The 23,112-nt window shown below is 41.8% G+C and overlaps 1 protein-coding gene across 4 annotated transcripts in view; it reads left to right on the plus strand.

Annotated features, from left to right (window-relative positions):
- The window catches only part of ATP8B4 (ATPase phospholipid transporting 8B4 (putative)), a 327,013-nt gene that overhangs the window by 218,143 nt on the left and 85,758 nt on the right, over positions 1–23,112 (plus strand). For all 4 annotated transcript variants that reach the window (XM_077263705.1, XM_077263703.1, XM_077263704.1 and 1 more), the window contains 4 exons: positions 3,347–3,505; positions 3,651–3,739; positions 5,115–5,311; positions 21,206–21,414. In XM_077263705.1, the coding sequence (XP_077119820.1) occupies positions 3,347–3,505; positions 3,651–3,739; positions 5,115–5,311; positions 21,206–21,414 (654 nt within the window). The remainder of the gene's footprint in view (positions 1–3,346; positions 3,506–3,650; positions 3,740–5,114; positions 5,312–21,205; positions 21,415–23,112) is intronic.

Below are 23,112 nucleotides of genomic sequence, written 5' to 3' on the forward strand. Positions count from 1 at the left end.
TGCCACGTATCACGTATTTCAGTGCCACGTATTTAAGTGCCACGTATCACGTATTTCAGTGCCACGTATCACGTATTTCAGTGCCACGTATTTCAGTGCCACGTATTTCAGTGCCACGTATTTCAGTGCCACGTATTTCAGTGCCACGTATTTAAGTGCCACGTGCCACGTATTTAAGTGCCACGTGCCACGTATTTAAGTGCCATGTATTTAAGTGCCACGTATTTCAGTGCCACGTATCACGTATTTCAGTGCCACGTATTTCAGTGCCACGTATTTCAGTGCCACGTATTTCAGTGCCACGTATTTCAGTGCCACGTGCCACGTATTTAAGTGCCACGTGCCACGTATTTAAGTGCCACGTGCCACGTATTTAAGTGCCATGTATTTAAGTGCCACGTATTTCAGTGCCACGTATCACGTATTTCAGTGCCACGTGCCACGTATTTCAGTGCCACGTGCCACGTATTTAAGTGCCATGTATTTAAGTGCCACGTATTTCAGTGCCACGTATCACGTATTTAAGTGCCACGTGCCACGTATTTAAGTGCCACGTATTTCAGTGCCACGTATCACGTATTTCAGTGCCACGTGCCACATATTTAAGTGACACGTATCACGTATTTAAGTGACACGTATCACGTATAAGTGCCACGTGTCACGTATTTAATTGCCACGTATTTAAGTGCCACGTATCCCACGAAGATTTTCCATGGAGAACAGACACATCCAGAGACATGTCTGCTCTCCACGGCTGCAGCAACACACTGACAGGAGCCATAGTTCCTGTCGGTGTGTCACTGCGCATGCGCGAGCGAGTTTACCGGCGGTCATTGACCCCGGCACTCTCGCTTAACGGCAGTGCTGCGTGGGAAAGTTCAACGCAGCTGTACTGCCGTTAACCGAGACGCCGGAGTCATTGAACTCCGGAACAGTACGCGATACACTGCTAGGAGCTTCGCTCCTGGCAGTGTATCGCCGGAGAGCAGCCGATCGGCGTGGGACACTCGTTTTATGGATTCTGCGGACAGGGAGTATGAATTTGATTTTTTATTTTGTGATTTTTTCCTGGAGGATCGAGGGCTTCGCCTACAAGTGTGCTGTTGGTGAGTATATACTCTGTGTTATGTGTTGTATGTACTGTACTGTGTGTCATGTATGTGTATTGTGTGTAGGTGTTTTGTGTAACTTTACAATTGTGCTAAGTCGCCGGACACAGGGACAACTCTCCCATCCTAATACCGGATGGGAGTAGTAGTCCCATACGGCGACTTAGCACAATGGTGGCACTAGCGTCGCATGGGGACACACACACACACACACACACACACACACACACACACATACCAATTCAATCAAACGGCCGACACGATCCCCATGCGACGGTACGCCTCCATGTCTCTCCGCCCAAGCACTTCCGCCCACGCACTTCCGGCCGCTTCCCCGCACTTCCGGCTGCAGCGGTTCTGCACCACAAACCGCAATAAAACCCGCAGATATATTTTTGATCTGCGGGTTTTACTGCGGGTTTGACCTCACAATGGAGGTCTATGGGTGCAGAACCGCTGCAGTTTCGGGGAAAGAAGTGACATGCTCCTTCTTTTTTCCCGCACCGATTCATCGCGGCTTTTTAAGGGAAATTCAGGACCGTGTGCACAGTGGTTCCTGTTTTCCATAGGGGTACATTGTATTGTACCCTGCATGGAAAACAGCTGCGGAACTGCAGTAAAAAACGCACTGTGTGAACATGGCCTTAAACTAATATAATAGTTAATTTTCAACATTAATAAAAAATATAAAAGGGAGGGGATTTTTTTAAGCAATTATTCTATATATAAATTTACATCCCAGAAGACTTTTTTCAAGGAAACCTGTCGTCAGGATTTACTCCTCTTTTATTAGTCCCCTAATACCTTATTTAATCATGCCTGTATTAGCCATAAAAGCGAAATGTAAGTGTTTAAAAACTAAGTTTATTTGTCTTTGCTCTCACTGTCTGCGGTCACTTGACTAATCCGGGACCTCTGTTTATCACTGGCACTGTACATTGGTAGCATGCCCACAGCAAGTGTAGCTGACAACTTCATTTCCGCATCCTTGCATTATTTTCATCAATTAACAAAATGCAAAGCAAATGAACAAAATAGAAATCTAAATCAAATAAATATTTGGTATGACCTCCCTTTGCGTTCAAAACAGCACCAATTCTTTTAGGTTGGGTACACTTACACAAAGAGTTTGAAGTCACTTTGCAGGGAATTTGTTTCAGACATCTCCATGAAGTCCCACACAGAGTCAATGATGAGATCAGGGCTCTGTGGGGCCATATTAATAGTTACAGGAGACCCAGATCTTTGGGCTGAAGATAGCTCTTAAAGGGAACCTGTCACCCTCAAAATCGAAGGTGAGCTAAGCCCACCAGCATCAGGGGCTTATCTACAGCATTCTGTAATGCTGTAGATAAGCCCCGATGTATCCTGAAAGATGAGAAAAAGAGGTTAGATTATACTCACCCAGGGGTGGTCCCAGTCCGGTTCTGGTCCGATGGGCGTCGCGGTCCGGTTTGGGGCCTCCCATCTTCTTACGATGATCTCCTCTTCTGGTCTTCACGCCGCGGCTCCGGCGCAGGTGTACTTTGCGTGCCCTGTTGAGGGCAGAGCAAAGTACTGCAGTGCGCAGGCGCCGGGCCTCTCTGACCTTTCCTCGAGCCATAAGGAGTACATGGATGGCTGTTGGTGCTCAATGCTTACTCAGTGTCATATGTCAGAAATATTTGTTGTGGTCCCCCATACAACAAGATGTGAATAGACATTTAACATGATATAAATCTTTGCATTTTTTTTAGCACATAAACCCAGGTAACTTACTTAAAGGGGTTATCGAACTTAAAAAAAATAATAATAAAAAAAAAAAAATAAATGTAGCTACAAAGGGAAAAATAAAAAGATGGTTCCTATCACTGAGCATTGATGTCAGTAGTAAAGCCTGGGAGCGTTGCATCAGACATATATTGGTACACAAAGATCAAGAGGACTGCTGGATCGCAGGGGAAAAGACGAGTTAAGTATAGTTTTGTTTGTCAGTTTCTAATTTTTGCTGCTGTTTTTTTTACTACTTTTTTTTATTTTTTTTATGTTGAATGATACCTTTTACTATTTTTTTTGGCATGCTAGATTTCATAAGGTACCCATAGATATCAAGATATAAAATATCAAAAATTGTTTTAGATGAAAGGTGGTATACAATGCATATTGTAGGTATGAGAGCAGCATGCAAATTCATGATGGTTTCAAACACTATTGATTCACAGCAAAACAAGAAAATATTTATTTGCTTTTTTCTACAGGGGAGATTTTATCTGAGCCCCCAAACAACAAGCTTGACAAGTTTAATGGGACCTTAATCTGGAAAGACTGCAAGTATTCTCTGAATAATAGCAAGATGCTTTTGAGAGGATGTGTCCTAAGAAATACTGAATGGTGCTTTGGGATGGTCGTCTTCGCAGGTATCCTGTTCATTTGTAAACCCTTACAAATGTTCATTCATCCAAGTCATTTACCAAACTTTCCCTACTCTTTTGTTACCTTTTCCCTATTTGATGCTTATATGTAACTCTCAGTACTATTCCCCAATAATGACTGTTTTCACAGGACCAGATACTAAATTAATGCAGAACAGTGGGAAAACCAAGTTTAAAAGAACCAGCATTGATCGACTAATGAACACTTTAGTTTTATGGGTAAGTTGGGACTTGGCATAAACCGGTTTTGTCTAATGCATGTGTGCGATACTTTGAAAATATATAGCATGTCACGACACTTATTCTTGATCCATACTTTGAGTCCGTTTATGAGAAACAAAGAAGATCAACAGCAGAAAAGGACCTGTAATCTGGCCTTATATAATTTTCCTTTTTCTTGTAATTCCTGGCTTGTTTTAGTTGATTTACCCACGAAAGATAGGCATCACTAGAGTTGGGGCTAATGCATTTGCAGGACAAGTGGCCACATCAATAATCTATGGTCAGTGGAAGTGAGCCCTGAGAACCGCCTCCAACCTGCCAGCATCTGCGGCTCCTTGGTTGAGTAGCTGACCTGGTGTGATGTCATCATTGCAACGTGACGCACATGTGATGTCGCATCAGGCTTGCCCATCTAAAAGTAGACTCACCCTTTCCAAGAAGTAGGAGGAGGTTCTCAGGGTTCCTGTCCAGTGGCCACAGATTATTGGCATGGCCGATGAATTGGGTCTTGCAGATTGATTTGCACCAACTCTAATTGATCTACCAGATGGGTAATAAATGTCTGATTGCTGGAACTCGCACCACACTACCAATTGATAGAACCAGTGTCAAAACTCCCTGTTCTTCACTTTCTATTAATTTTTCAACCACACCTGCTGGATTTTTTAATTTTTCCAAATTTTGCTGTTCTTTCAGTAAAATAATAGTTTTTGCTTTTGAGCTCCCCTCTCATTTAATTCATATTGTGCTGCTTTTTTGTGGTATGCTTTTTTTATTTAAAAATAACTCCTTACTGAACCCTTTTTAAGGGTTGCCCAACCCTAATTAAAAAGAGAAAGTATGCGCAAAGCACTGATCTTGCACCATTCCTCTTCCAATGCATCCTGGGATCCCCGCCAATCACTTCTGTTTCAGGAAGGTAGGCATATAACCTTTTCAGTCAGTTATTCACTGCTGAGGCTAACGATTGGCTGATGTGGTCACATGTCTGTCTGAACTGAACAAGGAGGACAGACAAGTACATCTTGTCTTGTTAAAACAACTTGTAACTGCTGCAGACAATCACTGGCTGCAGCAGTGATTAACGCATCACCGCTGTTGACAGTGATTGGCTGCTATGCTATGCCTGCTTGACCAGCCAGAATTGGTTGTATAGAGACTGACAGAGGACCTGGACAGCTTTGGAAAAGGATTTTTAGGCGATCGACAAGGCATGCTTTATTATCTTAATTTTAAGATTGGAAACAAAATTAGGTGAGCAACCACCTTTAAGTATTTGCTTCTTTCTTTCCCTTGCTTCCAGGTTGTACGTCTAACGTTTGAAAGGTTGTATTGGTGGAGATCTACAATAATCTTGATGTCTATATTCCAGATATTTGGCTTCCTGGTATGCATGGGGATCATTCTAGCTTTTGGGAACTCCATATGGGAGCATCATGTTGGCAGCCGTTTTCGAGTCTACCTACACTGGGATGAGCTGGTGGACAGTGCTGTGTTCTCAGGATTCCTTACCTTCTGGTCGTACATTATCATACTGAATACGGTAGTGCCAATATCTCTCTACGTAAGGTAAGTCCAATCACACACATGGGGAATGAAAGGCAGAGGCTTATGTCCTCTCTATATTTGTCCTGTATTCCTAATTGATAGTTGTAACTCAATTTAGAGCGTTTGTGCCTTTTATAAAATACCAAATCTCGGCTCGAAACAAATCTTGGCTGCCTGCAGAGATTCGAGAAGCAGCACTTCATTTCATACTGTATTTACATCAATTTTAGTTTCTCTCCATAGTGTTGTCTTTTCTGTAACCTTCTCTAACTCAGACCTCCCTCACCTATATTGAGATGAAGCTTTCATAGTAAAACTAGCTTTCTTGGTTTTCCTTGTTAGAAATAACCATTTTCATTGAATTGTGTCAATGATTTTGTTTCCTTCCTGCTTCACTCAACAGCCAGCAGGTAAGCAGTGGGGGCAGCATTGTCACTCCTGCACCTGACCACCCAGGCTTGGCATTCCTCATGTAATAGTCACTGTAGCTTTGTCCCACTGTACGATTCACCCATTATCTTGTTCCTTGTTTTTATTTTTTTTCCCATAATTGTGTGCACATTTTCCTTATAAATGCCCTTCTGTAGAATAGTTTTCTAGATATGCACTTAGTCAAGTGTATAGTGTGTTTGTGTAAGTGTGTATCTGTGGGTACACGGACACTGTAATAATTGCGAGTGTCTCTAGACAAATGTGAAATTAAATATTTACAACCGTAACATGTAAACATATCAATTTATGGTTCATTTCTTGCTCTTTTCACATTGTATGATATTTATGTTCTTGAATAATTTTTTTATTATTTCTGTACAAGTAGGTAATGCACTAGTAAATGTTATAATGTAATTTTCTTACTTGATAGGACCATTTTGAAGCTTTTATTACCTACTAGTACATTGGATGATGGCAGTGCCCTTGTTGCATGATCTCAGGTCTACTTGGTAGTAGTGCTAACAGCTGTTCCTCTTTCATGTCTGTAGTTATCATTCTAACACTTGAAACCTCACATGTGATTAGGATCGTTGTGGTTTAATCTGACAGAGACCAGAAAAGCCTATCATTTATTGTGTAAGGTTACATACACAATATTTTGGTTTTACTTTGTACATAAGGAGTTAAAGGGAACCTTTAACACCCCCCAGGTGTTTTTAACTAAAAGAGCCACCTTGTGCAGCACTAATACTGCATTCTGTCAAGGTGGCTCTTTTAGTTCGGGTCCCTGCCAACGCTGAAATATTCATTTTTAGAATTTGCTCCTCATACCTGCAGTTTGTCAGGGGTGCATGTCTTTACACCCTGACACAAACGCCTCCCAGCCGTCACTCAGGGCCTTCGGGCGCCGCCTCCAATTCCTTCCTGAACGTCCCCGGCACCTGCGCTGTTGTGTAAAGACATGCCCCCCTGAGAAACTACGGGTATGAGGGGAAATTAATATTTCAACGTTGGCAGGGACCCGAACTAAAAGAGCTACCTTGACAGAATGCAGCATCAGTGCTGCACAAAGGTGGCTCTTTTAGTTAAAAACACCTGGGGGGGTGGACAGGTTCCCTTTAATATCTAAACCTAAATACATTGCTAACAGGACCTTTGATTGTCTTGTAATGTCTAAATCTCCCATAGAAAAATGTTTAGAATTGAGAGTCCTCAGTGGTTGATACCTTTTAATGGCTAACTGAAAAGATGGTAACAAATTGCAAGCTTTCGAGACTACTCCAGTCCCTTCATCAGGCATAGACTAATACAAATTCTGAAGAATCACATATTTATGCACAACATAGTACAGAAAAAAAAAAACATGGATAAGACAGGTGGCATGAAGCAGAATTACCATGAGTGATAAACAGTTATGTCCATAAATGTTGGGCCAGTTCTTAGATAAGGAATGTTTTATTGTCCTCTGATTGGGGTCTCTGTTGTGATGACCCCTCATAGTCTGAGGGGCAAGTTCCTTAGTTGATGTAATTTCAAGTAATTTCATGTCCATAATGCTATGATTTGGGATACAAAAATGTATTGCAACAGGTAGATCCATTCTTTTTTCTCTTATTGTATGTCGGTGAGAATTCATTCTTGTTCTAAGCTTTTGCCCTGTCTCCCCCACATACAGACCCCCAGTTGGACATTACTTGTGTTAAAAGGTAACTTCAAAACTCAGAGAGACAGAAGAGTCTGGGAATATAAACTGATGACGACCATTGACTGTCTTAGTGGTGGAATGAATGTGTCGCATGGATTTATGTCTTTTTACATCAACTAAGGAACTTGCCCCTCAGACCATGTGGGGTCATCACAACAGAACCCCAATCAGAGGACAATAAAACATTCCTTATCTAAGAACTGGCCCAACATTTATGGACATAACTGTTTATCACTCATGGTAATTCTGCTTCATGCCACCTGTCTTATCCATGTTTTTTTTTTTTCTGTGCTATGTTGTGCATAAATATGTGATTCTTCAGAATTTGTATTAGTCTATGCCTGATGAAGGGACCTGTGTAGTCTCGAAAGCTTGCGATTTGTTACCATCTTTTCAGTTAGCCATTAAAAGGTATCAACCACTGAGGACTCTCAATTCTAAACATTTTTCTATCTACTGGCTAACAAGGTACCAAGATATATATCTTTCCTAAATCTCCCATAATCACTCACCTTCTTTCACCCCCATAGTTTCATCTACTCCGTCATCGGAGATAATGACATTCATAAGACCACTGTGGCCTGTGATTGGCTGCAGCAGTCAATTGACTTGAACAGCGGATCACTGGATATTTCTCTGATGACAACGCTTTTCAACTCACCTGACCATTACAGACAATTACAGGCTGCAGTGGTTCTCTGAATGAGGGAAGTTAATTGTATTACTTCTGGTACTGGCACAGGTCACAGAGCAGCCTGCTTTGGATTCATGGAGACATTGCAGTATCGGAGATTCAAAAATACCCAGGCCCTCGATCAACTTTCTTTGTAGTCGGGACAACCTTTTGAAAGGGTTTTACAACCACACCTATTGATTGCATATCTATCTGTAAGATATATGTCTGAAAAAAAAATCTGACCAGCATCTCCCAACAAAATGAAGAAAATGTGAGCAACTTCAAGCTGCAGTGGCTGTAATATCTACAGCAGTATACAGTGTGCACCAAGCTATATGCAAACATTGCATTTAGGAATTATGATCTGCATTACTGCCACAAAGACTTAGGTACTTGGGGTACTTAGCAGAGAAATTATCCAATTCCTCTGTACCCACCAGCAACAATATAGCAACTTTTCTGGGATGGGTCTCTTAAGGGTATGTGTAGACGATCCAGAAGTGGCAGCGCTTAGGATGCAGTACATGTCCGCTGCGTCCAAAGCGCTGCCGTCTATTGAATACAGGTGAATCCGGCTGTGTTCATTGAACCGTGCGGATTTACTGTGTCCAATACATTCTGTTGGTGACATTTCACCAGAAATTGACATGCTGCAGTCTGGAAAGATGCGCTGAATGTCTGTCTCCGCAGGTGATCCATGGGAGTCTGCTTATGCATAGTGAGCATGAAATTTCTTGAAATCCCATCCACTATACTGTAAAATCTGGGTGCTGCAGGTTGGATGTTTCACAAGTACACAACGTCCAACGTGCAAGGTTTACTGATTGTGTGCACATACCCTAACTTTGTCAGATATACCTCTCCCAGCCTAAAGCCCACAAATTTAAAGCACAGAAAATATCCAGCACTAATTAGACAAAGGTGCAGATGGTAGGATGCTCAGCCAAATATCAATTTGTGCTCGAAGTACCTCAATTTTCGAACTATAGTCTATATGGCAGCAATGTGATGCAGTAAGGACCTGATGATGTTGCGAGAGCCAGACTATCAATCTGGGCATGCGCTGCCTCCGACAGTGACTGCGGCTGTTGCTAGATCTCTGGGGGGGGGGGGGGGGAGAGGGTCACAGAGAGAAGTGACCTTCAGTCACTGACAGGAGGCCGGCAGCGGGAGGATAAAGAGAGCGAGAGTCTGGAGAGCTGTAAGTACAGGCCAAACATCCTGCATTTGCGAGCTCATTTGCTTAAGCATTCACTGATGGATTTCTAGAAATCGGAGATACGGACTTAGCATAGAGAGGTATGGAGGTGATCAACATTTCAGATGCTTTACATAAAAGACATTAGTTTATAGTCTACAGATCTTGTGATGGATTCCCTTTAACTTGATGAGTTATCACGGTGCAAAAAAGAAATGGCGGATCATGGTAATGTCGTCTTGTAGCTCAAGCACACCACATTACTGTTGAGCCGGCAAACACCCGCGTGTGAATCCGACAGGTAAACCTTGGCTTTAGCTTTGATGCTTTCTTCATGTGCTGTTAGACTCTTTAATATAGTCTCTATTGCTCCCTCTAAAACACTCTTCTTCATACCTAAGATGGTCACCTTGGACTGATACGAATAGGATGACATTTCTGGGGAGTAACGCAAACTATGTAAAATCTTTTTTCCCTCTTCTGGACACATTGTTCTAATTTGTCAGCATTCTGTAATACCCAGCTGTAAAAGCAACTGGTGCAAGCTAGAAATGATAAGTCTTAATTTCTTACATTACTTGTGTCAGCCATGTTTAAGGTGTCAAGAAGGAAGGGGGCATGCATGTCCGCACGCCGCAGTCCTGTTCTGTTCACTTTCCCAGCAGGAGCCTCCTTTTTAGCATGCACGTAATTTGTAGCATCTTATAATAAACAGACTTCTTTTGTGTATAAATATGTTTTTTACAAGGCCAAGTGGAATACTTTCATGTCACAGACTCCAATGTGGAGCTAAATTCATTTTGAGCACAGTTTCCAACATTTTCAGTGCGATGCCGGGTCTTTAGCTCGGCCTCTCATGTCTACACATGCTATTTTTCTCTTATATCATCCATTTTTTTACGACATCTGAGATGGGTGGGTCAATGCGCTATTGTCCAACAAGAGAATCCTCACACACTTCCAAGACACAACACTTTCTTGTTTTCTCTTCTTTTTTTTATCATCTTTGTCCAGTTACGTTTTACCAGCTTTTATGATTAACTGGCTGTATTATTTTACTCTCACAGTATCTCCAAAACACTTTTAGCTTTTGGCTCCGTCACTGAGTAGCTTGCAGCAATACGATGTGGAAAAATACTACAAGGTTTACATCTCTTTATATTTAGATGTGAGATTGTTTCTATAAACTTTACACCGGGCGAGGAAAAGGAGAGAAACACAATGGCTATATAGGACGCTAACTACAACCATTTTCTGCATTATTACCATAGTTATCATTTCACTATAGAATACGATATTGTATCTTACATGGAGAAAAATCAAGACAAAAGACAAAAAAACAAGACATCCTCTGTATAAATATACGGTACTAATCAAAGAAAATAACCTGCTTCTTGTCTCTTAGGTTGTATTACCGTTAATGTCAGATTTAATTCTGACTTCATTTTACCATGTAAATTCCTTTTTCAAGACGTTCTTTCACAATTTATAGGAGGTATTGAAAATGTAATTATTGCATCCACAGGCAGGCAATAGAGTTCGGCAAGGATGATGACAGCCCCTATGCGCCATTTAATGGCTGCCCATTCAAGCATCTGTTAGACCAACATAACGCTGATGTTACCAAATTGCGTAGTTAAATAAAGGAGGCTGGAAAAAGATATAAGTGCAATAGGGTCTTATCCAGCAACGAATGAGAACGGTGCAAGGAGGTGCTCACCTGATGGTGTTGTGCGATACACAACAACTAAAGTAACTCAAAATGTCAGCTGCTGCAGACTCACGGGTGAAAACGAGTGTAATTCAATACTGGACAGAAATGGGTTAACAGCGCTGCTGCTGATAACCAATTGAAGATTCTAGGAGACCGATGAAGTTTCTGTGCGGTTTATTTTCAATGCGTTTCGCAGTCTTCCGACTTCATCAGGTGGTTTGTCCTGATAAAAAAGTCGGGTCACTTCAAAACGCGTTGAAAATAAATCGCATGGAAACGTCTTCATTCTCCTGGACTCTTCAATCGGTTCTCAGCAGCAGTGCGGTTAACCCCTTTCTGTCCAGTGTTGATTAGGAAATTGCGCACAGTGCATAGAGGTTCATAGTAAATCAGGTCGGCTGTATGACCCTGTATTGCAGGTAATGTAGTTGCTTTGTGCACCTCCATTTGCTTCTCTGCGCTAACACTAGCTTTCATACAACATGCCACAATATTTGTTTGGAAGCTGTGATAAAATACCGCTTAATGTTTCTATGTGAAAATCCAAGACCCGTAGAAGTCCAGTATTAGGCTGTCCTATTCAGGATCCACATAGTACTCCATAACTCCAGAAAACCTGGCAAAATGTATCAGGACTGGTGTTATATACTCGCATCAGAGAACAAAAAGATAGATATAAAAGTATTACTTAAATAAAATAATATATAAAAATACTATACAAAAAGTGCATTTGCAGTTTCAACAGGACTACCATCTACCATCAGAACTTACTGGCCTATAGACTGATGATACCTCCAACTCCTAAAGCACAAGTATGGAAAACAGCTGTAGATATACAGTACAGACCAAAAGTTTGGACACGCCTTCTCATTTAAAGATTTTTCTGTATTTTCATGACTATGAAAACTGTAAATTCATACTGAAGGCATCAAAACTATGAATTAACACATATGGAATTATATACTTAACAAAAATAGTGTGAAACAACTGAAAATATGTCTTACTAGATGTTTCCAGCCAGCTAACGCTCGGCACGCTCATTGCTATCTAATTAACGCTGCTGGTGATTAAACTAAAGTAAATAATGACAACATTCAATAGCGCTTACGCAGGTGGTAAATTAACTTAAAATGAAGTTAATAACAATAGTGTGGTGATGTGTTGGGGGCGGGATTATGTGTGGTAATTGGATGGGGGGGTGGGATTGTGTGGTAATGTGGTGGGGGGCGGGATTATTTGTGGTGATGTGGTGGGGGGTGGGATTGTGTGGTGATGTGTTGGGGGCGGGATTATGTGTGGTAATTGGATGGGGGGGTGGGATTGTGTGTGGTAATGTGGTGGGGGGCGGGATTATGTGTGGTGATGTGGTGGGGGGTGGGATTGTGTGGTGATGTGGTGGGGCGGGATTGTGTGTGGTGATGTGGGGGGGCGGGATTATATGTGGTGATGTGGTGGGGGGGCGGGATTATGTGTGGTGATGGGGTGGGGGGCGGGATTATGTGTGGTGATGGGGTGGGGGGGCGGTATTATGTGTGGTAATGTGGTGGGGGGCGGGATTATGTGTGGTAATGTGGGGGGCGGGATTATGTGTGGTGATGTGGGGGCAGGAATATGTGTGGTAATGTGGTGGGGGGCGGGATTATCTGTGGTAATGTGCTGGGGGGTGGGATTGTGTGTGGTAATGTGGTGGGCGGGATTGTGTGGTAATGTGGGGGGCGGGATTATCTGTAGTAATGTGGTGGGGGTGGGGTTATCTGTGGTAATGTGCTGGGGGCGGGATTGTGTGTGGTAATGTGGTGGGGGGCGGCATTGTGTGGTAATGTGGTGGGGGGGCGGGATTATCTGTGGTAATGTGCTGGGGGGTGGGATTGTGTGTGGTAATGTGGTGGGCGGGATTGTGTGGTAATGTGGTGGGGGGCGGGATTATCTGTAGTAATGTGGTGGGGGGTGGGGTTATCTGTGGTAATGTGCTGGGGGCGGGATTGTGTGTGGTAATGTGGGGGGCGGCATTGTGTGTGGTAATGTGGTGGGGGGACGGGATTATCTGTGGTAATGTGGTGGGGGCGGGATTATGTGTAGTAATGTGGTGGGGTGGCGGGATTATATGGTGGTGGGGGGCTGGATTATTTGTGGTAATGTTGTGTGGGGCAGGATTATCTGGTAATGTGGGGGGGCGGGATTATGTGTGGTAATGTGGTGGGGGGGCGGGATTATGTGGTGATGTGGGGGGGCAGGATTATGTGTAGTAATGTGATGGGGTGGCGGGATTATGTTAGTGATGTGGTGGGGGGGCGGGATTATGTGTGGTAATGGGGTGGGGGGGCAGGATTGTGTGGTGATGTGTTGGAGGGCGGAATTATGTGTGGTGATGTGTTCAAGGGGCGGGATTATGTGTGGTGATGTGCGGATTGTGTGTGGTATTGTGGGGGCGGGATTGTGTGGTAATGGGGTGGGGGGCAGGATTATGTGTGGTGATGTGGTGGGGGCGGAGCTACTGTGCAGGGGGCGGAATTAGCGAGTAATCACGATGCCTCATATATGTAGATATTCTAGGTTCTTCAAAGTAGCCACCTTTTCCTTTGATGACTGCTTTGCACACTCTTGGCATTCTCTTAATGAGCTTCAAGAGGTAGTCACTGGGAATGGTTTTCACTTCACAGGTGTGCCCTGTCAGGTTTAATAAGTGGGATTTCTTGCCTTATAAATGGGGTTGGGACCATCGGTTGTGTTGAGCAGAAGTCTGGTGGATACACAGCTGATAGTCCTACTGAATAGACTGTTAGCTGCTTTTTTCTTGCCATAATACAAATTCTAAGTAAAGAAAAACGAGTGGCCATCATTACTTTCAGAAATGAAGGTCAGTCAGTCCGAAAAATTGGGAAAACTTTGAAAGTGTCCCCAAGTGCAGTTGCAAAAACCATCAAGCGCTACAAAGAAACTGTCTCACATGAGGACCGCCCCAGGAAAGGAAGACCAAGAGTCACCTCTGCTTCTGAGGATAAGTTTATCCGAGTCACCAACCTCAGAAATCGCAGGTTAACAGCAGCTCAGATTAGAGACCAGGTCAATGCCACACAGAGTTCTAGCAGCAGACACATCTCTACAACAACTGTTAAGAGGAGACTTTGTGCAGCAGGCCTTCATGGTAAAATAGCTGCTAGGAAACCACTGCTAAGGACAGACAACAAACAAAAGAGACTTGTTTGGGATAAAGAACACAAGAAATGGACATTAGACAAGTGGAAATCTGTGCTTTGGTCTGATGAGTCCAAGTTTGACATCTTTGGTTCCAACCACCGTGTCTTTGTGCGACGCAGAAAAGGTGAACGGATGGACTCTACATGCCTGGTTCCCAGCGTGAAGCATGGAGGAGGAGGTGTGATGGTGTGGGGGTGCTTTGCTGGTGACACTGTTGGGGATTTATTAAAAATTGAAGGCATACTGAACCAGCATGGCTACCACAGAATGTTGCAGCAGCATGCTAATCCATCCGGTTTGCGTTTAGTTGGACCATCATTTATTTTTCAACAGGACAATGACCCCCAAAACACCTCCAGGCTGTGTAAGGGCTATTTGACCAAGAAGGAGAGTGATGGGGTGCAATGCCAGATGACCTGGCCTCCACAGTCACCAGACCTGAACCCAATCAAGATGGTTTGGGGTGAGCTGGACAGCAGAGTGAAGGCAAAGGGGCCAAGAAGTGCTAAGCATCTCTGGGAACTCTTTCAAGATTGTTGGAAGACCATTTCCAGTGACTACCTCTTGAAGCTCATCAAGAGAATGCCAAGAGTGTGCAAAGCAGTCATCAAAGCAAAAGGTGGCTACTTTGAAGAACCTAGAATATAAGACATATTTTCAGTTGTTTCACACTTTTTTGTTAAGCATATAGTTCCACATGTGTTAATTCATAGTTTTGATGCCTTCAGTGTGATTTTACAATTTTCATAGTCATGAAAAATCTTTAAATGAGAAGGTGTGTCCAAACTTTTGGTCTGTACTGTATAACAGAAATAATTCAGAATGTTTAGCACTGCATGCACTGTGTGGCCTTTTTGGCATACTTTTCAAAACTTAGAGACTAGGAGGGCTACGTTGTCTTCCGCAGAGAAGACTACATTGTGGAAGTAATGTATCAATTGAATTCTACAGGTGCTTCTCAGTAAATTAGAGTATCATCAAAAAGTTCATTTATTTCAGTTCTTCAATACAAAAAGTGAAACTCATATTATATAGAGTCATTACAAACATAGTGATCTACAGTATTTCAAGTGTTTATTTCTGTTAATGTTGATGATTATGGCTCACAGCCAATGAAAACCCAAAAGTCATTATCTCACTAAATTTGAATACTTTATAACATCAGCTTGAAAAATGATTTTAAAATCTGAAATGTTGGCCTACTGAAATGTTCAGTCATTATCTCATTAAATTAGAATAATTAACAAAAACCACCTTCCTAAGCGTCGTTTCAGTAGGCTCCACATTTGAACGACATCATTGGTTTTACCATGTCGTGTTCTAGAAATTGGGGAAAATAATTCCAAGTGCGGTGACATTGCAAAAAAAGTGCAATCCCATGTGTGTTTTTTGTTTGGCTTTTTTGCTAGCTTCACTAAATGCTAAAACTGACCTGCCATTATGATTCTCCAGGTTATTACGAGTTCATAGACACCAAACATGTCTAGGTTATTTTTTATCTAAGTGGTGAAAAAAAATTCCAAACTTTGCTAAAAAAAAAAAAAAATTTGACCCATTTGCCGATACCCCTAGCGTCTCCATTTTTCGTGATCTGGGGTCAGGTGAGGGCTTATTTTATGCCTGCTGAGCTGACGTTTTTAGTGATAACATTATTTGGTGCAGATACGTTCTTTTGATCACCCGCATTTTAATGTAATGTTGCGGCGACCAAAAAAAAACGTAATTTTGGCGTTTTGAATTTTTTTCTCGCTACGCCGTTTAGCGATCAGGTTAATCCTTTTCTTTATTGATAGATCGGGCGATTCTGAACGCAGCGATACCAAATATGTATATATTTGATTTTATTTTTATTGTTTTATTTTGAATGGGGTGAAAGGGGGATGATTTAAACTTTTATATTTTTTTTTATTTATTTCATATTTTTTAAAACATTTTTTACTTTTGCCATGCTTCAATAGCCTCCATGGGAGGCTAGAAGCTGGCATAGCCTGATCGACTCTGCTACATAGCAGCGATCATCAGATCGCTCCTATGTAGCTTAATTACAGGCTTGCTATGAGCTCCGGCCACAGGGTGGCGCTCACAGCAAGCTGGCATCAGTAACCATAGAGGTCTCAAGGACCTCTATGGTTACTATCCTGACGCATCGCCGACCCCCGATCATGTGACGGAGGTCGGCGATGAGTGCATTTCCAGCCGTGCGGCCGGAAGCGGTAGTTAAATGCCCTGTCAGCGTTTGACAGCGGCATTTAGCTAGTTAATAGCGGCGCCCACATCAAAGCAAGGGATCCGACCTCCACAGTAATAGTACGGCGGAGGTCGTGAAGGGGATCTCACCTCAGACGTACTATCCCGTCCGAGGTCAGAAAGGAGGTAAAAGAAAAAGTGGGCACATTTGCTGTACCTTGTTCACAGTTTGCAGTGGTTCATAATCAACTGGCCAATAAAAAAATGCTAAAGTACATGCCTATAAATGATCAATAGTGTAAATACATTCATGATATACTGTTATCTATCTATCTATCTATCTATCTATCTATGTGTTTGTATGTACAGTTAGGTCCATATATATTTTGACAGAGACAACATTTTTCTAATTTTGGTTCTAGACATTACCACAATAAATTTTAAACAAAACAATTCAGATGCAGTTGAAGTTCAGACTTTCAGCTTTCATTTGAGGGTATCCACATTAAAATTGGATGATGGGTTTAGGAGTTTCAGCTCCTTAACATGTGCCAAAAGTAATTGGACAATTGACTCCAAGGCTATTTCATGGACAGGTGTGGGCAATCCCTTCGTTATGTCATTCTCAATTAAGCAGATAAAAGGCCTGGAGTTGATTTGAGGTGTGGTGCTTGCATTTGGAAGGTTTTGCTGTGAAGTAAACATGCGGTCAAAGGAGCTCTCCATGCAGGTGAAACAAGCCATCCTTAATCTGCGAAAACAGAAAAAACCCATCCGAGAAATTGCTACAATATTAGGAGTGGCAAAATCTAGAGTTTGGTACATCCTGAGAAAGAAAGAAAGCACTGGTGAACTCATCAATGCAAAAAGACCTGGACGCCCACGGAAGACAATAGTGGTGGATGATCGCAGAATAATCTCCATGATGAAGAGAAACCCCTTCGCAACAGCCAACCAAGTGACCAACACTCTCCAGGAGGTCGGCGTATCAATATCCAAATCTACCATAAAGAGAAGACTGCGTGAAAGTAAATACAGAGGGTTCATTGCACGGTGCAAGCCACTCATAAGCATCAAGAATAAAAAGGCTAGACTGGACTTTGCTAAATAACATCTAAAAAAAGCCAGCACAGTTCTGGAAGAACATTCTTTGGACAGACGAAACCAAGATCAACCTCTACCAGAATGATGGAAAGAGAAAAGTATGGAGAAGGTGTGGTACAGCTCATGATCTTAAGCATACATCATCTGTAAAACACGGCGGAGGCAGTGTGATGGCTTGGGCATGCATGGCTGCCAGTGGCACTGGGTCACTAGTGTTTATTGATGATGTGACACAGGACAGAAGCAGCAGAATGAATTCTGAAGTATTCAGAGCCATACTGTGTGCTCAGATCCAGCCAAATACAGCCAAACTGATTGGTCGTCGTTTCATACTACAGATGGACAATGACCCAAAACATAAAGCCAAAGCAACCCAGGAGTTTATTAAAGCAAAGAAGTGGAATATTCTTGAATGGCCAAGTCAGTCACCTGATCTCAACCCAATTGAGCATGCATTTCACTTGTTAAAGACTAAACTTCAGACAGAAAGGCCCACAAACAAAGAGCAACTGAAAACCACCGCAGTGAAGGCCTGGCAGAGCATCAAAAAGGAGGAAACACAGCGTCTGGTGATGTCCATGAGTTCAAGACTTCAGGCAGTCATTGCCAACAAGGGGTTTTCAACCAAGTACTAAAAATGAACATTTTATTTAAAATTAATGCATCTGTCCAATTACTTTTGGACCCTTTAAAAACAGGGTGGCACATGTTAAGGAGCTGAAACTCCTAAACCCTTCATCCAATTTTAATGTGGATACCCTCAAATGAAAGCTGAAAGTCTGAATTTCAACTGCATCTGAATTGTTTTGTTTAAAATTCATTGTTGTAATGTCTATAACCAAAATTAGAAAAATGTCTCTGTCCAAATATATATGGACCTAACTATATATGAGATCTAGAAAGTTAAAGGTCAAATAATCACCTTGAAATAAAGATCATGCACCTTAAACTATTCCTGAACAAATATTACTCTGTAGCAGGGCGTATAGGGAATAGCTCACTTTCATTGGGAAATGCTGTGGTGTAATTTGTCGGTAGCAATGCTTTAGCTAGGTGGTACCCATGGACCTCCATACACAGCAAGCTGTGATGCACTACGTGTTCGGACGCCTTTTTATCATGGCCAGCACTGACATTATTGCAATTTGTGCTACAGAAGTTCTTTGGATCTCATCAGACAAGCTAAACTCTGCTCGCCACACACATTATTATTATTATTATTTATTGTTATAGCGCCATTTTTTACATGTGAGGAGGGGTATGCATAATAAAAACAAGTACAATAATCTTAAACAATACAAGTCATAACTGGTACAGGAGGAGAGAGGACCCTGCCCGCGAAGGCTCACAATCTACAAGGGATGGGTGAGAATACAGTCGGTGAGGGTAGTGCTGGTCGTGCAGCGGTTTGGTCAATCGGTGGTTACTGCAGGTTGTAGGCTTGTTGGAAGAGGTGGGTCTTCAGGCTCTTTTTGAAGGTTTCGATGGTAGGAGAGAGTCTGATGTGTTGTGGTAGAGGGTTCCAGAGTAGGGGTGATACGCAAGAGAAGTTTGTATGCGATTGTGGGAAGAGGAGATAAGAGGGGAGTAGAGAAGGAGATCTTGTGAGGATCGGAGGTTGCGTGCAGGTAAGTACCGGGAGACGACGTCACAGATGTATGGAGGAGACAGGTTGTGGATGGCTTTGTACGTCATGGTTAGGCTTTTGTACTGGAGTCTCTGGGCAATGGGGAGCCAGTGAAGGGATTGACAGAGGTTAGAGGCCGGGGAATAGCGGGGGTACAGGTGGATTAGTCTGGCAGCAGAGTTTAGAATAGTTTGGAGGGGTGCGAGAGTGTTAGAGGGGAGGCCACAGAGCAGGAGGTTGCAGTAGTCAAGGCGAGAGATGATGAGGGCATGGACTAGGGTTTTTGCAGATTCTTGGTTGAGGAATGTACGGATTCGTGAAATATTGAGTTGAAGTTGGCAGGAAGTGGAAAGGGCTTGGATATGTGGTTTGAAGGAGAGATCAGCGTCAAGGATTACCCCGAAGCAATGGACCTCATCATTTTTACACTTGATGACCCTCCTTGGATCGCGTTTAGTAGCTACTACTGATGAGCGACTATACTCGTTGCTCGGGTTTTCCAGAGCACGCTCGGGTGGTCTCCGAGTATTTGTTAGTGCTCGGAGATATAGTTTTTGTCTCCTCAGCTGAATGATTTACAGCTACTGGACAGCAAAAATACATGTGGGGATTCCCTAACAAACAGGCATTCCTCACATGTATTCATCCTTTCTAGCCGCCGTAAATCATGCAGCTGTGGCGACACAAACTAAATCTCAAGCACTAACAAATACTCGGAGATCACCCGAGCGTGCTGGGGAAAACCCGAGCAACGAATACACTCACTCATCACTAGTAGCTGCTAACCACTACATCCAAGGAACACCCTACATTTTGGAGCTGCTTTGACCCAATAGTCTAGCCATCTTAATTTGGCACTTGGCAGTCGCTCAGGTCCTTATGCTTATCCATTCAGTCTGCTTCCTCTACATCAATTTTTAGAACTTGACAAGGGCCAGTGTCAGATTATAACCATTGTTATTCATTGCACTTATCGGTGATTTTAATGTAAAAGGGGGTTTTCTGATATGAGACAACCCCTGTCCCTCATCTTCAGTTTGTTTGTTTCTTTTAAAAAGAAAACTCGCTGTCCTTTACTTATGCTTCTTGGATCCACCTCTTCATTATCTGCAGTGCTCAACTTGGGCAAAGCCCCTGAACTTAGTGATTAGCTGCAATGGTAATGATTAGTGCTGCAGATAATAACAGACACTGAAAGCAGTGGCAGAGCCTTGGTGCTAGGCCTGGGGAGAATAAGTTTCGGAAAGTTGTTTTTGTTTTTTTTAATAAAAGGAGTCTGTCACCAGGTTTTTGTTACCCCTACCTGAGAGTAGTGTAATGAAGGGGCAGAGACTCAGCGATGATTTCAGCGATGTATCATTTACCTTACTTTATTGCTGCAATTTTGATACAAATTTTATCTACTGCAGATCTACCAGTATTGCTCTCTATGACCTCTCCCATCACCACTGATTGGCCGCTTTCTGCCTATGCAGAGTGTACACAGAAGACTGCCAATCAGTGGTGGGATTGTAGTTGGACTCCCTGGCAGCAGGTTTACTAGTCCTCTAGTGATGATTTCCTGCTGATAAATCAGGTTTTTTTTTTTTTTTTTTTTTTCAAAACTACAGTAAGAAGTCCATTAAGTGAATTAAGTGATACATCGCTGGAATCAGGGTCTCTGTCTCAGCATCATTCTACTCTCAGAGTAGGTGACAGATTTACAGGTTTCCTTTAAAGCAAACTGCAGCCGAAGGCAAGGGGTTTTCCGGTACTCAAAAACCTTTCTAATGGCTTTACCTTCACAATTATGAGTGTATTTTCATGCAAAAAATGTGACTGTTTGGGTTACAGAAAATGTTTTCTCTTGTGAAGTGATGCACTTAATGATAAATCGCTTATAATGGGGTAACTAAAAAATATAATTCATCATGCTTTTCCATAGATCTCATTGTGAAAAGCATGCTTATATATACATCACCCCATCAATCTTAATATAAATGTTTTCCCTATGTCATTATTATTTTAATCTACATTTCATTGATTTTTAATGCCAATACTGCAATTCACTAATTTGCAATTGTACCTTTGACAGTGTTGAAGTTATTCGACTGGGACACAGTTACTTTATCAACTGGGACCGTAAAATGTTCTACGCTAAAAGAGGCGCCCCTGCCGAGGCTCGGACTACAACGCTTAATGAAGAATTGGGGCAAATAGAATATATTTTCTCAGACAAAACCGGGACACTTACGCAAAACATCATGACATTCAATAAGTGTTCAATTAATGGAAAACTGTATGGTAAGTACAGTAAATTAGACACGGACGTTGGGCAGGTTTTCCAACTATTTCTTCTCTAAAATTGGTCTTGTTTTTTTTTTATTTTTTCCAATGATTAGTCAGGATCCACTTGTTCCCAATACTTTTTATGAAGTATTGAGGCACCTCCATATAATTCCTTGTAGTCCATTATAGATCTCGGCTCCCTGGACCCATGTGACTATAATTTAAAGATGATGTGCAAGCTAAAACTTAAGAGACATTATATAACCCGGACCTCCTCCTTACCAACATCTGTCATGTCATTAGCCCCATTCAGACAGTTGTGTCAGGAACACACAGATGGAATTCAGATCAGAAATGGACCAATTGCATATCTGATGTAAAAACAAGAAGAGGGGCCCAATGATTATTATGATTATTATTTTGCCTTATGTGTCGCTTTCTAGATTGGTGGAAATAAAGCACATCACGCAGAAAATCCAGGAGAAAAACACGACTTATCATCCATAAGATGTGATGTTCCATTTGTCTTTTTTTAACATCCATATGGCTTTTATCTTGTACACGAATAATTAAAAAAACATAATAAAAGGCCGAAATCGGTTTCCTGTGTTAATAATGGATATGGATAGTTACAAACAAATCTCATAAGGATGAAGTTTGTACGGCATCTGTTTTGTTTGTTTTTTTAATCACCCATTGAGTTTAATGTGACCCTTAGATTATAAGAAACTAAAACAATTCCCTATACTATATCCTTTGTTGTTCGCTCGGAATTTCCAGAACTCTAAAAGCTAATGTCAGTTGGACATATTTTGGAATTGGTTTATAATTTATTTTTTTTTATTGAGTTGGAGTTTAATTATTATATGAAAATATTAATTTGCTTTTAGAAGTAATTGAAGCTCATTGAAGTATGAAAACTCTTGTCTAAACTTGCTGTAATAGCTTAACTCCTTCACAAGTAGGACAATTTTTGATTTTCCAATATTCTATTCCTCCTCTTCTTTTTTTTACCTGTTAACATGGCTGTATGAGGACTTGTTTCTCTACGACTTATAGTTCTAAATGACTCCATTCACCCTAACATGTAATGTACCGGAAAATGCATTCATTGAGCAGTAAAAATGACCCAGTTGCATGACTTTCCAGGTCAGTATGATTTCAAAGATACAATATATATATACATACATACTGTATGTGTGCACAGTATATATACTGTATATAGTTTACTGAGGTCTTTTTTTTTTCTCCCGTAAGGCAAACAGTAGTTTTTGACGGTACCCTTTTAGGGATGTAATTTACTTTTTGTTCATTTTTTTCCATTTATTTCCATTTATTTGGATAACAAAGATTTTTCCTCTTTTTTTCTTTACAATGTTAACCAAATGGGATAATTTTATATGTTGAAAAATTGGCTTTTTAAAGACGATAAAGTGTGTTTGTTTGTGTTTTGTGATTTTTAACTTTTAGTTTCTTTTCTCTTCATGGGTGTGGTGAACCCTTTCTGAATACCTATGTTTTCCCCCCAGTAAAATAATAACACATATACTCATCTCTGGCGCCGTTCCATTGGTGTCGGCACTGGCTCTCCTGGGGGTGACATTATATCACACAATCCCTACAGCCAATCAGAACTGTCTTCAACCTCCTGTCCTACAGACATAATTGACATCCGGCGGAAGTGAGAGGACAGCAGCAGCTCTCACTTCCTCT

This window comes from Ranitomeya variabilis, chromosome 5 (genome assembly GCF_051348905.1).
Source record: "Ranitomeya variabilis isolate aRanVar5 chromosome 5, aRanVar5.hap1, whole genome shotgun sequence".
Classification (NCBI taxonomy): domain Eukaryota; kingdom Metazoa; phylum Chordata; class Amphibia; order Anura; family Dendrobatidae; genus Ranitomeya; species Ranitomeya variabilis.